Source organism: Lynx canadensis, chromosome B1 (assembly GCF_007474595.2).
Source record: "Lynx canadensis isolate LIC74 chromosome B1, mLynCan4.pri.v2, whole genome shotgun sequence".
Lineage (NCBI taxonomy): Eukaryota > Metazoa > Chordata > Mammalia > Carnivora > Felidae > Lynx > Lynx canadensis.
The window spans coordinates 33,255,067-33,270,557 of NC_044306.2; the positions used below are offsets into that span (position 1 = coordinate 33,255,067).

General features: G+C 39.2%; 1 protein-coding gene across 1 annotated transcript in view; it reads right to left on the minus strand.

Annotated features, from left to right (window-relative positions):
- Positions 1 to 3,389: 3,389 nt before the first annotated feature.
- Positions 3,390 to 15,491, minus strand: part of ADAM7 (ADAM metallopeptidase domain 7) — a 67,283-nt gene continuing 55,181 nt past the window's right edge. The window contains exons 17-23 of the mRNA XM_030312362.1: positions 12,293 to 12,373; positions 10,979 to 11,057; positions 10,366 to 10,471; positions 9,899 to 9,998; positions 6,819 to 6,884; positions 6,102 to 6,158; positions 3,390 to 4,423 (exon numbers count right to left, since the gene is read on the minus strand). Coding sequence (XP_030168222.1) covers positions 4,379 to 4,423; positions 6,102 to 6,158; positions 6,819 to 6,884; positions 9,899 to 9,998; positions 10,366 to 10,471; positions 10,979 to 11,057; positions 12,293 to 12,373 — 534 coding nt within the window. The 3' untranslated portion in view covers positions 3,390 to 4,378. The remainder of the gene's footprint in view (positions 4,424 to 6,101; positions 6,159 to 6,818; positions 6,885 to 9,898; positions 9,999 to 10,365; positions 10,472 to 10,978; positions 11,058 to 12,292; positions 12,374 to 15,491) is intronic.

Consider the following 15,491-nt stretch of genomic DNA (forward strand, 5'->3'; position numbering starts at 1 on the left):
CCCTCTGTCTCTGCCACCCCCACCCCCTGGCACTCTCTCTCTCTCTCTCTCTCTCGCAAAAATAAGTAATACACATTAAATTTTTTTTCTTTCCATTCAAAGTTTTCAGGCTGTCCACCCAACTCCCCTTTGCTCAGGGGCTCCGTTTCTGTTTTCCTAACCCAACCCACAACCCTGGCAGAGAAGAAAGGGGTCTGGCAAAATTCTCCCAGAGCTACGTCTTTCGTAACCAGCAACGGACTTGAGCAAACTTCTTGGGAAGTTTATTTCAAGTCAGGATTTTGCAGGCCTGGTGTTGTGTGAATTCCCTGGGCGAGTTTCCAGCTCATAGATTTAGATTGTTAGGTGGCCACCTAGTGGTCGTTGTAGAAACTTCATCGATGCGTTGCACCAGGGCCCATGCGTGTATTTGTGCCCCAGATCAGGAAGCGATCACTGGTCTTTTAGGATGTGACTTCCCAATTCTAGCACGCCCCAAGAGTGCCTTTAAATTCCACAACCATTTGGAAGCACCGATGCTTTCTGAGAATGGCAACGTGGTCGTGTGGAGCTGGCCGGTATTTAGAATAGTGGATGCTGTCTTGGGAATGCTGATTTTTGGTTTAGTTTGTGTGGGCTCTCCATCACAGCATTCCTGGCAGAACTGACGTGAACGTATACGGGAGATTCCTTCGCACAGTAGTATTTAAATACTATTGCAACAAGTATGAATTCTGATTTACTTTTTTGAGTGTTTTTTAAAGGCACTTGTCCGAACTTAAACTGCAGAATCTATCGCCCACCCTCTGCCCCCTGGGATGTACAGCTGCTGATATGTCTGCTCGGGTTTCGCTTCTTATTTTTGTATTTTTTTTTAAATTTTTTAATGTTTATTTATTTATTTATTTACTTTTGAAAGAGACAGACAGAGCACGAGTGGGGCGAGTGGGGGAGGGGCAGAGAGAGAAAGGGAGACACAGAATCGGAAGTAGGCTCCAGGCTCCGAGCTGTCAGCACAGAGCCCGATGTGGGGATTGAACTCGTGAACCGCAAGATCGTGTCCCGAGCTGAAGTCGGACGTTTAACCGACTGAGCCACCCAGGCGTCCCTTAGTTTTGTATTCTGTATTGTTTTTCTATGGGTTGCGCTGGGTCTGCATCGCTCAGGGTTAGGTGATTTGCGCACAGGTTTGCCTCAAACTCAGCACGCTGGTAAAGCCCTGGCCCTCGGCCATTATCTGTGTGGGTGGATTGGGGAGCACAAAGTTCGCTCCCCTCTTGGAGTTTCCTCTCTGTGGTGCTGTCTGGGAACTCACCTCCACCCAAGCCTTTCCCCAGTCGGCCATGGGTTTGCTGAGGGTTCCTCACACCTGCCATGCTGCTCTCATTCCCAGGTCCCCCCATCCCATTTCTGGCTGGTCATCTCCTTGCCCTTCCTGGAACCACCAATTTCTGCCTAACACAGGGCATCTTTGTCCTGTCTGCTTCTTAGGCATAGGCCCTATTGCCGACACATCATTTGAACTCATTTGAGTTCTCACTTCCCAACCCAAACCAGCCCACTGTCATTAAAAAATGTAAATGTCAAATTAGATAAAAGGTCTGGGAAGGAGCAATGCACGCGATAGACCCTGAAGCTCAAGCTTTATTAGCTTCTGGATAAATCCACCAGGGCAGAGGGTACAGGGACCCAGCTACCGAGAGTAATTCAGTACCCTAAAACACAACATCCCAGAGCTGTAACGAGCTCTGTCTTTTTTTTTTTTTTTTTTAATTTTTTTTTCAAGGTTTTTTATTTATTTTTGGGACAGAGAGAGACAGAGCATGAACGGGGGAGGGGCAGAGAGAGAGGGAGACACAGAATCGGAAACAGTCTCCAGGCTCTGAGCCATCAGCCCAGAGCCCGACGCGGGGCTCGAACTCCCGGACCGCGAGATCGTGACCTGGCTGAAGTCGGACGCTTAACCGACTGCGCCACCCAGGCGCCCCGAGCTCTGTCTTAATATAGGCAAGTTCCAGCATCAGGAAGGTTCTCTATCTGTGTATGGGGTGGGAAAGTAAGCAGTTCACAGGCTGAGGAGGAAGACAGAGTTCCTTAGCCCATAAGTCCTGCAGGTCTGTTCATTCACAACAGGAGTTCTGTCTGCAACTGTTGGTTCAAAGGAAAAGACTCAAACAGTCCAAGGTGATAAGAGCCATACATATTAGGGCTATGAAATCATACCTGGCTCCATAACCGGGGACAGGGACAGCACTCTTGCTGGTTCCCTCCAAGGGAACCATGAAATTGCTTCCTAATCTGCAGACAGTATTGGAAGAAGATCCCTAAGAAACACGGCACAGGGTGGCAGCATCTGAAAGAAGTGTAGGTCAAGTCTCTAGGGCCTCGGATAAGTAATAAGGACAAGCACGGAAAATACTCCCTAAAGTAAAAAGGAAGCTTACCTGGCAGAGGGCCACTGGGGTTATTTGAAGAATGGGGGAGCAGACTAGAAGTCCGGAGTGATTATCTAGGCATGAAGCAGCAAAGCAGGAGGACTCAGGTGATGCCAGGCATATTTATAATTTGAGAAAGAGAAGAAAAATTTGCAAAAAAAAGAAAAAAAAAGAAAAAGAAAAAGAAAGAAAGAAAGAAAGAACAAAAGAAAAATCACTGGAAACTAGTAGTTGGCTGAATGTGGAACCCAAGGCAAAGATGATGGTGAGTCTTTTGGAAGAAATATGAGAGCAAGAAGAAACATCGTGAATCAAGAAGGCGAGATATATATATTGTTCGGCAACATATGTATTGTTCAAGCAAGTACAAGTATGTGACTGTCCCTTCGTTTTGGACATCAGAAGACTATTGTTTGCTTTAAGGAGTATATATGACACACAATTTCTTTTTTTCACAAGTTTGCCTAAAACATTTGTCTTTTAAAAATTTTTTCAGGTTCCTATTTAAATTCTAGTCTGTTAATATGTAGTGTAATATTGGTTTCAGGAATAGCATTCAGTGAATTATCACTAATGTACAACACCCAGCGTTCCTCACAAGTGCCCTCCTAAATGCCCGTCATCCATCTAGCCCACCCACCTCCCATCCAGCAACCCTCAGTTTGTTCTATATCCTCAAGAGTCATAAAACAGTTAAATTAGCATCTTTTGCTTTCAGCGGGCAATCGTCAACACTCTTTCTCAAATGAGTGGTTTTAATCAGAAAAACAAACGCTTATGGAATTCTTGCTTAGGTGTGAAATGCTGAGTCCCTGCTGTCCTTTGCTGATCTCACTGTGTCCTCACGTCAGCCAGTCAAGTAAAGCAAGAGGAATCTCACCAAGAACAACCAGCTCTCTTCCTTGCTTTATTTATTATTTATTTATTTATTTATTTATTTATTTATTTATTGAATCATAAAATTCTCATTTAGCACTTGAAAACTTCACTTTAGTATACAAAGAAACAATTGATATAGCTTTAACCGTTAACAAAAAGAAAATAATACAAGAGAAAGTGCTGAGAAACATGGGCATAAGAAATATCTGACATCATTCCTTGGACAGCCCCACACACCAGAATCAGGGAAGGCTAGAGACGGAAGAGAAATTGCACAGTAATTGTGCAAATCTTTGTACTACAAAGATCTCACAAGCACTTAAGGGGAGCTGTGAGTATTTCTTCTCTGCTGGAGTTAATTTTCTGAAATTCTTATAACCCCTCTGATTTCTCTGTCAGGTTTAGAAGGAATTCTAAAAATCTAGGAATTTAAGATGAGATTCTAGGAATTTAACCAGAAGCATCTCATGTCCTCCTTTGCTGCCACAATTTTAAGATTTATTCTGTAGCGAAGAAGACTATTCTCCTGCCTCCTTCACTGATAAGACACGAGCCAGACAGCCCTCTACCTTTTAATTATTTAGTGGAATCAGATGACTTCCTGCACTGAATTCCTTGGCATTTCTGCAGGAGAGAACTTCATTTAAACCAGAATTAGTGGCAATCGTGTCATATTCCAATTAAGGTTCAGTAGTTTTATGATTCCAAAGAAATAAACTTTTATAAGAAGTGTTTCGCTTCTTAGACTCGGGGCTGTAATTTAATATCCTCAAGGTTAAGAGTCTTTTTTAAAGTAACCAGATTGACATTCTTTAGGAAAATACTAGAGCAAGGAGACTATTTTGTATTAGTCTATTGTATTAGTTTTGTTATTGTATTATATTGTATTAGTCATTGGAAAAACACCAAGAATCTTTTTGTAGCATATGTCTACACTACAGGCTGTAAATTCTACAGGTAAAGGTTACAGAAAGAAGTTGCTTCTCATCAACATTTTCTGTCTTGATAAGAACTTTTGAAAAACTACCAGAAATTTGTGTAGCAAGTATCGAGGGAGGGTTATGAAGATCTTTCATCCAGAATCCTCAGCCTAGCCTTGCACAGCCATTTTGGATATCCAGTTTCAAGCTCTAAATAGAAACAGACGGGTAAAAAGAAGTTATTTGCTCTCAAGTCTACGGCACATTATATTTCAGTTACTCATTGTTATCTGCTAATTACAGTAACTTTCCGGGATTCTGTTGTACTATGCTTGTTCACATTTTTTCCAGATCTCCTTAGCCATGGCTAATTAAGCAGTCATTATGAAATGAACAAGCCTATCACAAAAGAGAGAAAATCATTTTGTTTTTCATTACAGGACGCCAAACAGTTTGCTTGCATTAAGGAGCATCTCTCTCCATTCATCAGTATGAGACATGTCCATCATTAAGGAGTGGAAGGACCATTAGAAATGTCCTTCCTGGGGCGCCTGGGTGGCGCAGTCGGTTAAGCGTCCGACTTCAGCCAGGTCACGATCTTGCAGTCCGTGAGTTCGAGCCCCGCGTCGGGCTCTGGGCTGATGGCTCAGAGCCTGGAGCCTGTTTCCGGTTCTGTGTCTCCCTCTCTCTCTGCCCCTCCCCCGTTCATGCTCTGTCTCTCTCTGTCCAAAAATAAATAAACGTTGAAAAACTCTTTTAAAAAAAAAAAAAAAAAAAAAAAGAAATGTCCTTCCTTCCCCTTTCCAACATAGAAAGTGTGTTGGGCAAGATTTCTTGTGAAGAATGTTTTTACGGGGGAGGCACCTGGGTGGCTCAGTCAGTTGAGTGCTGATTCTGGATTTGGCTCAGGTCTTGATCCCACGATTGGGATTGAGCCCCATGTAGGGCTCTGCACTGAGTGTGGAGCCAGTTTAAGGTTCTCCCTCCCTCCCCGCTCCCCTCTCTACATCTCTCTGAAATGAAAAAAAAAAAAAAATAAGAGGAGAAAAGAATGTTTTGTGGGGGAAACTTCTGATTAACCCAGTACATTGTAGAAACTCAATAGAAATCGATGAATGGATGAATGAAGGAATGAAAACAGAAACTCTGAAATGTAGCCACAGTGCTCATTTTGTCTCCTTTGGACAAAAATCACACCTTTTTGATAAATTTTCTAATATAGCCATTGCACTTAAAAAGTGAAATCATCCCTCAGATAGAGTCAGTTATTGATTTAGTAGGTGAAACTTTGATAGAGCAAACATGAAATAACTGTTCCATTAGGAATGGTACTTTCTCCGTAATTACCAGTGCTATTTGGTCCTTAAAATTCTTCATGAGAGGGGTGTTTGGGTGACTCAGTCGGTTGAGCATCCCCACTTTGGCTCGGGTCACGATCTCACGGTTTGTGAGTTCGAGCCCCACGTCGGGTTCTGTGCTGACGGCTCAGAGCCTGGAGCCTGCTTCGGATTCTGTGTCTCCCCTCTCTCTTTCTCTCTCTGCCCCTCCCATGTTCACACTCCGTCTCTCTCAAAAATAAATAAACATTTGAAAAAACTTCTTCATGAGAAACCATAAGTGTGTATACTCTGGGCAAGAAAAGTCTAAGAGAGAAGTTTTGTTTCTGTTATGTCTAAAAAGCCCAAGACTCTGAGACTGTTAAATCCTAGCTTGCTCCCATAGTCAGGTTTGAAACTCTCAGACTGAAACATACTCTGTTAAATTGTCTCTTAGAAATTTTAGCACATGGGAGAAAACAATTCCAACCATCTTATTCTTCTGATAAGGACAGAGGGTGTCCCCTCTCCATCAATAGTGGGTGGGGGTACCATCTGTCACAGGAACCTACCTCTTTGGCACTTTGACTGGGATCTGCGATTCCTCTTGGGTCTTTATTTGCAGATTTCTGGAATACACAAATTGTGCTGTGTCAGGAACTGTACCAGATGTCACACGTAGACACACATACACACAAGCACATCACATGCAGACGGTCTCTTCTTGATCCGTGAACAATCTAAGAAAGTTTGTACGTTGCTATGGGAGACGACGGGGAGATAGTCCTGATTAGTGAAGTCTTATCCGAAGCCATTTTTTTTCCTTGTAAACTTTGTGGTGGACCTCTCCAACCGTGTATTTGTCAAGAGATTTCCAAACATTTTTCAAGCGCTGGAGTTTCCATTGTGAAAACATCCCTGTTGAAACCCCAGTAAAAACAATTTGTCAAAACGGACGGTACTGGTTGAGTGCGGTCTGGGGAGAAATGATCATTCAGCCCCATCCCAACTGGGTGGCACGCTCCGAGATCCTTTTGTGGGAGAGGAGGATTCTGGGGAACCATAGACTGAAAGCTATCTTAATCACACCCTTTTAGCTACTAATATAGACAGCATAATGAGAATTGTTCATTTGAAAAATAGACAGTTGAAAATCTTGGTGCTTTCAGAGCTTTGTTATATTATTTGACTATTTCAAGGAACCAGCAAATAGTTAAGTGACACCGAAATTATTACTGAAATGGCCACAGACTAGCACAACCCAACAGAAAGGGGGTAAGCGACCATACCAGTGTGATATAGTGCGGACTTGAAAAACTGGTTGGAAGTCTCTCCAAGGACTCTGCAGTTCTTTGCTAGGAAAAAGAGATACTATTATCCTTGCAATTAAGTGTTCTGGCAAGTATGACCCTTTTCTAAGCCTGCACAATAAATTTTCTAGCTGTCTCTAGAAAACACCTGGTAAATGTACAAATATCAAAACACATGGGGAAATATTCTTCCCTAAGTTATTCTCTTATACTGAAGAAGTCTAAGAACTCACAAAACAAACTTACATTGGAGAAGAGTGGGAGTTTCTTTATGTATTATAGTAAGAATTGACCAAGGCAGATCTTTTAGCATCCGAATGTAAAGTCAATTTCTGAATGCTTGAAATTCCATAACCAGCTATATTCTTGTTTGTATATGAAAACACAATAGGTTCTTGTGCACAGATTCATATCTTAAAATCTTAAAGAGGTTAGAGTGGGAGAGAGCCAAAGCATAAGAGACTCTTAAAAACTGAGAACAAACTGAGGGTTGATGGGGGGTGGGAGGGAGGAGAGGGGGGGTGATGGGTATTGAGGAGGGCACCTTTTGGGATGAGCACTAGGTGTTGTATGGAAACCAATTTGACAATAAATTTCATATATTGAAAAAAAAATCTTACTAAATTCACCTTTTTTACTATAGGATTTATTTATTTATTTGTTTTGAGAGAGAGAGAGAGAGAGAGCAAGCACACTAGTGGGGGAGGGGCAAAGACAGATGGAGAGAGAGAATCCCAAGCAGGCTCCATGCTTCCAGCACAGAGCACAATATGGGGCTCTATCTCACAAACTGTGAGATCATGACCTAAGCTGAAATCAAGAGTCAGGTGCTTAACCAACTGAGCCACCCAGGAGCCCCTAGTATAGGATTTTTTATAGATGATTGTGTCTTCAGCAAATCAAAAGGGTTTACTCTTTTTCTCTCTATTTTTTTTTTTTTTTTGCCTTATTGTAAAGGCTATAGTCTCAAGTAAAATGTTCAATAGAAGTGGTGGGAGTGGACCTCATTGCTTTGTTCCTGTTGTTATAGAAAAGGTATTCAGGTTTTTAACCATAAATATATCAGCTATAGGTTTTTTGGTAGACACTTTCACCAGGTTCAGAAAGTTCCCTTATGTTCCTAATTTACTGAGTTTTATCAGGAACATAGATTACATCTTTTCCAAATGGTTTTCCCACATCTATTGAGATGGTCATATAATTTTACTTTTTGCCAAATGATACCGTGGATTAGCTTGATTGGTTTGTTAATGTTAAATTGTCCTTACGTTCCTAGGATAACCCTCATTTGGTCACAATACCATATCCTTTTTATGCATTGTAATATTCAATTTGCTAAAATTTAGTACTTACACACGTATATTTATTAGAAATATTGGGGGCGCCTGGGTGGCGCAGTCGGTTAAGCGTCCGACTTCAGCCAGGTCACGGTCTCGCGGTCCGTGAGTTCGAGCCCCGCGTCAGGCTCTGGGCTGATGGCTCAGAGGCTGGAGCCTGTTTCCGATTCTGTGTCTCCCTCTCTCTCTGCCCCTCCCCCGTTCATGCTCTGTCTCTCTCTGTCCCAAAAATAAAAATAAAAACGTTGAAAAGAAATATTGGCAAACAGTTTTCTGTGTTATAATGCTTTTCTCTAGAAGGATAACAGAAAAATACTGTCCTTGTTAAAAGAGTTGGGAAGTATCCATTCTCTCCCATTTTTTGGAAGAGTTTATGTAGAATTGGTAATATTTCATCATTATATGTTTGGTAGAATTCACCCATTATTATTATTATTATTATTATTATTATTTGTAGAAAGTTTTTTACTACAAATTCAATTTTTCTCGTTAAATACGGAGATATTTCGGTAATCTATTTCTTCATGAGTAAGCTTTGGTGATTTGAAACTTTCAAAAAGTTTACTATTGAATTACACTGTCAAATATATATATGTTAAAATAACAATTTTTCAAATTAATCTCCATGTTCAAAATATTGTCAATTTAATAAGGGACATTACTCTCCTGGGATGTCACCTTTATGATTCCGGATAGTCATTTTGACTCTCGTACTTTTTTCTCTTCGTGTGACTGGAAGTTTATAAGATATATTAATTTCTGGAAAACAGCTTTTGCTTTTATTGTCTGCCTACAGGATTTTGTTTTGTTTTGTTTTTAGTTTCATTGGTGACCAATATTTATTGTTTTCCTGTCCTCTATTTGCATGGAGTTTTATTTGCTTTTCTCTTTTTAGTTTCTTAAAATGAAAGCTGATGTCATTGATCTGATACCTTTCTTCTTTTCTAGCGTAAGTATTTAGTGCTATAAACTCTCCTTTACTGGTTTCACTACTTCCCACAAATTTGGGTAGGTATTGTTTCATTTTCCTTTAAAGTATTTTCCATTTTCCCTATTGATTTTTCATTTGACCCAGGTGTTCTTTAGAATTTATTATCTAATTTTCATTTGGAGATTTTTTCCAATAGTTTTCTGTTACTGATTTTTAAAAAAAATTTTTTTAACGTTTTATTTATTTTTGAGACAGGGAGAGACCGAGCATGAACAGGGGAGGGTCAGAGAGAGGGAGACACGGAATCTGAAACAGGCTCCAGGCTCTGAGCTGTCAACACAGAGCCCGACGCGGGGATCGAACTCACGGACCCTGAGATCACGACCTGAGCCGAAGTCGGCCATCGAACCGACTGAGCCACCCAGGCGCCCCTGTTATTGATTTTAAATAAAGTTTTGTTTTGGTAACATTGTGTATGACTCCCATTCTTTTAAATTTACTGACTCGTTTTATGTCCCAAAATATAGCTTACGTTTGTAAATTTTTCTGATAGTGCACAAATCAATACTTTATTTAACTCATAGATTCTGCTGTGAAATAGTGTCTTGCTTTGCTTATGTCCTGCCATTTTTTCCTTCCCCACATGTAGACCAAAGGCTTCATTGGTGTGGAATCACGTTAAACTGTTCTTTAGCACCTCCCATATCACTTAGCTTAGGGCTAGTTCTACCTCAAATACACATGCAACTACTTTTTAAATCAGTCAGCTGTTGCAAGTGACATTGGCTTACGTGGAGGGGATGAATGTCGGGAAAGATGGGCTCAGTCCTTGTCTGCTGCTCATCACCAAAGTATCCTTTATTCTCCACTCCCAGTGTCTCTCTCGGTGGGCTGTCAAGAGGAAGTTGAATATTGACATAAGCTATGGGGTATGCCTGTAGTTAATATTTAATCATCTAGGAGATTTCTAAATGATCGATACTCAGGTTGCACCCCATAACAATTTAATCGGAGGGAGAAACTGAAATTAGTATTCTTGTAAAAAATCTCTATGATTCCAATGTGTAGCAAACTTTGGGAACCATCGGGATAAGTGTTTGGAGATGAGAACACAAATATGTAAAAGCTTGATTTACTGTTACTCTTACTTCGTCTTCAGTAAGAGGCTTAGACTTCTCCCCCAGGGAATATCGTCTACAGTGACAGAGCTTATATATCGTTAGGAGTGGTCCCATTTCACTAGACAGAAAATACATACCTCTGGATTTGCTTCAGCTTAATACATTTTTGGTAACGAATTAATAATGCGACAACCCCTACACCAATAATCACCAGGACAAGCACAACAACCAGGATGGATATATCTGCAACATTAAAAAACATAAGCTTTAGCCAGGACATCAACCTTAGGACAATGGAGTATTAACTGAGCTATTACAATCCAGCTTCTCCCTTACTTAAAGGACTTTAATGTCCCCTTCCTCCATTTTCTTAAAATATAAAGTAAAAGACCAAAACATTATACAAATTATCATGTGTATTAACAACTGACACTCAACCTGAGAGTCCGTTATGTTTAAGAACAACAATCGGCAGGAAATGTGTTGACTGTTAGTTGTTAATTGATTTTAAAAAGGTCTTGTTGTGTTACAGTTTCTTAGAAGATCCTATCCAAATATAACTAGAAGAAGATACATTAATTGAAACAGCAATTGTAGTATACTCAAATTTAGGTGTTTAAATATGCAAAATAGTAAAAAGACGATACAAATCCACACGGAAACACAGCATATATGTATTAGACTTGGGAAATAAGGAAAACAAGCTTTCTCATTGTCTAGGCTTTTGATATTATATTCTAGAATGCTCACTGGTAGCATTTAAGTTTTCTCCCCAGTCCACATGTTCCTGTTCTTCCTCACACTGGCACTGAAGTTCAGGGCCATCCACCTGGAAGAATAGTTAATCATATAATTTTATCAGGTTATATGTGTGTTTTGTACCTCGCTTAGCTTGGTGCTGTTTCTACATCACACACACACGTACACACACACTCACACACACACACACACGCACACACACTTTTACTGATTAATTAACTAAACTGCATATCAAAATCAACATTGGAAACAAATAAATAAACGAAATTACAAGAAGCAGCAACTTTTGAAGGTGGCCTTTGGACAAGAGAATGATTCTAACAAATTTAAAACCAGATGAATTAGATGGCTTTACTTATCTTTCTAGAAGACATGAATGTTATTAAAAGAACAGCCCTGTTAGAGTTAGACATATCATAGCCACACAGCTGGCTCTAACTAGCCTTAGTAATAACGAGACAACGTTAATATGAGAAAAAAGAGTGGTGCAATGTTTTCTTCATCAAAGACCATCGTGTAATGATTAAGGATATGCACTCTTTCTGCACTTATATTTCAGCTTTTCCTTCAACATAACATCATGTGACTTATTCTCCACCTGTAATATTGGGCATAAGAATAGTACTCGCTTTTGAGGCTGTTATGAAGTGTTTAAAATGTAATATATGTAAAGTACTTGGAAGGGTACCTGATACACATACAACTTATATATAAGTGTTACTGATTAATTGCACTAAGGAAAAATGTTACCCACAAATGCAAACAGCTAGGTACTGGTGGTATCAGGTAGTGTTGAGTAATTATATATATTTATATATATATGTGTGTATATATACATTTACATATACGTATATGTATATATATACATATACATATATGTATACATATACATATATATACATATACATATATATACGTATACATATATACAATTTTTGTTATTTGGTCAAAAGCTTTCGATTAATGTTGACATTGTTATAATTTTACTATAAGTGACATTATGATAGATCCTTTAGGTTTCAACTTCATACGTACACAAGTTACTAGGTTTCTAGATTACCAGTCCAATGATAAACTATATACTTATAATATTGACAATATCTATAAGTAATACCTGGTTTGGATCTTTAGATCAATTTTACGGATGATACATGAAAACATGGATCCCAAATGTGTATTTTATTTAAAAATCAACACTCATACACACACACACACACACACACACACACACACACGCTCAGGAATGAAGTTCTATGTAAGCAAATGACTGGCAAGACATTAATTTAAAAAGGAGCCAAATCTTACAGCATTTTCACTGCACAGAGACAAGCAGTTGGTTGAATTGTAGACCTTTTCGAGTTTCACACATTCACCATTGCTGCACACCTGGAAATAAAGTTACCAATACGAATTAATGACTTGCTCTTAGAATTTACATGATTTTTTTCTATTATAAAAAAAAAACAACACATGTAGAATCTTCTGTAGAAGAAATCCTCCATAAATGTTTGATGAGATATTTGAAATTAATGTAGCGTACAATCAAACACTGTTATATACAAACTCATCATTAAAATACCTGTATTCTTACTAATTCTTCAAATGTTAACCTATCAAAGATTCTACAGTTGTAAGTGCAACAATTTATGTTATTATTTCTATCAAGTTTTCTTTTTCTGTTTTTTTAAAGTGTATTTGTTCTTTTTATTTATTTTGAGAGAGAGAGAGGCAGAGAGAGAGGGAGAGAGAAAGAATCCCAAGCAGGCCGCATGCTCAGTGCGCACCTGGACCTGGGGCTTGATTCCACGTCGGCAAGATCATGACCTGAGCCAAAATCAAGAGTCAGATGATGAACCGACTGAGCCACCCAGGCATCCTGCAAGTTTTCTTTTGATTCAATAAGATCCATGCTTGCTATACCACCGTTGTCAACTGTGCATTTGGTTATTTTTAATATCAATTAATCTTCTTATTTATGCTTATTAACTTTGTTTTCCATTTTGCTTGTTATTTTTTTGTACATGTTATAACGAAATTATTGTTGTTTTTGTTGCTTATAATTATTGCCTGGCTTATCTTAGCCCATTTTTTAAATTTTTTCTTTTTGAAAAATTTTGTTACATTTGTTTATTTTTGAGAGACAGAGAGAGACAGAGCACAAGTGGGGGAGGGGCAGAGAGAGAGGGAGACCCAGAATCCGAAGCAGGCTCCAGGCTCTGAGCCGTCAGCACAGAGCCCGAGGCGGAGCTCGAACTCACGAACTGTGAGATCATGACCTGAGCTGAAGTCGGACGCTCAGCTGACTGAGCCACCCAGGCGCCCTGCCCAATTTTTAAGTTTTTAACTGTTATTCTTATATTTACCTATTTGTTTTATCTTTATGTTTTTAATGCTTATTTATTTATTTTGAGAGACAGAGAGAGTATGTAAGCGGGGGGGGGTGGGCGGGCAGAGAGAGAGAGAGAGAGAGAGAGAGAGAGAGAATCCCAAGTAGGCTCCACACCGTCAGTGCAGAGCGGATTCGGGGCTCAATCCCACAAACCATGAGATCATGACCTGAGCCAAAATCAAGAGTCTGATGCTTAACTGACTGAGCCACCCGGTCGCTCCGATTTTTGCCTATTTCTTTTAAAAAACGTGTATCAGGAAATGTTTTTCCAACTCTATTGAGGTATAACTGGCAAATAAAAATTGTATATATTTCAAGTGCATATTTTAATGATTTTATATACAATGTATACATTGTATACAATGTATATACATTATATACAATATATACATTATATTATATATTATATATTATATACATTATATACAATGTATACAATGTATTATACAATACATATTATATGTATTATACATATTATACAATGTATTATATACATTATATACAATGTATACAATGTATACATTGTGAAATGATTACCAAAAACAATGAACACATCCATCCCCTCAAATAGTTACTTTTTTGTGTGTGTTGAGGACACTTAAAATTTTACCCTCTTAGAAAATTTTAAGTATACATTACAGTATAATTAACTATCGCCACCTTCTACATTAAACCTTCAGAATTTACTGATAACAGAAAATTCGTATGCTTTGACCAACATCTCCCCATTTTCTCCACCTGGCAACCATCATTCTACTCTCTGCTTTTGTGACTTTGACTTCTTTAGCTTCCACATATAAGTGAAATCATACAGAATTTGTGTCTCTGTGTCAGGCTTTATCTTGCTTAGCATACATGAAAAGTCTTCCAAGTTTATCCAGGTGGCTGAAACTGACAGAATTTCCCTCTTTTTCAAAGCTAAATAAGATTCCATTATATATATTCCATAATTATGTAGTATATATTATTGTGATATATTTTTTTTTTAATTTTTTTTTTCAACGTTTTTTATTTATTTTTGGGACAGAGAGAGACAGAGCATGAACGGGGGAGGGGCAGAGAGAGAGGGAGACACAGAATCGGAAACAGGCTCCAGGCTCCAAGCCATCAGCCCAGAGCCTGACGCGGGGCTCGAACTCACGGACCGCGAGATCGTGACCTGGCTAAAGTCGGACGCTTAACCGACTGCGCCACCCAGGCGCCCCTATTGTGATATTTTATATGCATATCACATTTTCACTATCCATTTTCCTGTTAAAGGGCATTTAAATTGTTTCCATATCTTGGCTACTGTAAATAATGGTGCAATGAAACTAGGAGTGCAGATATCTCTTCAAGATCCTGATTTCGGGGCGCCTGGGTGGCGCAGTCGGTTAAGCGTCCGACTTCAGCCAGGTCACGATCTCGCGGTCCGGGAGCTCGAGCCCCGCGTCAGGCTCTGGGCTGATGACTCGGAGCCTGGAGCCTGTTTCCGATTCTGTGTCTCCCTCTCTCTCTGCCCCTCCCCCGTTCATGCTCTGTCTCTCTCTGTCCGAAAAATAAATAAATGTTGAAAAAAAAATTTAAAAAAAAGATCCTGATTTCAGTTTCTTTGGTTATGTGCCCAAAGTGAGGGTGCTGGATCATAGCGTAGTTCTATTTTTAATTTTTGGAAGAACCACTGTTGTTTCTATAATGTCTGTACCAGTCTACATTCCCACCAATAGTGCACAAGGGTTTCCTTTTTTCCACAGCCTTACCAACATTTTTTATTTGTTGTCTTTTTGATAATAGCCATCCAAACAGGTGTGGGGTGACATCTCTTAGTGGCTTTGATTCACTTTTCCTTGAAGATTAATGATGTTGAACTCTTTTTCATTTCCTTGTTGGTCATTTGCATATCTTCTTTGGAAAAAAATGTCCATTTAGGTCCTTTGCCTTTTTTTTTTTAAATTGGACTGTTGGGGTTTTTTGCTCTTCAGCTGTATGAATTAGTTAAAACTTTTGTATATTAACTCTATCAGATATATGGTTTGGAGATCTTTTCTTCCATTCCATTGGTTGCCTTTTCATTTTCTTGATTGTGTCCTTTGCTGAAGAAATGTTTTACTTTGATATAGCCCCCCTTATTTATTT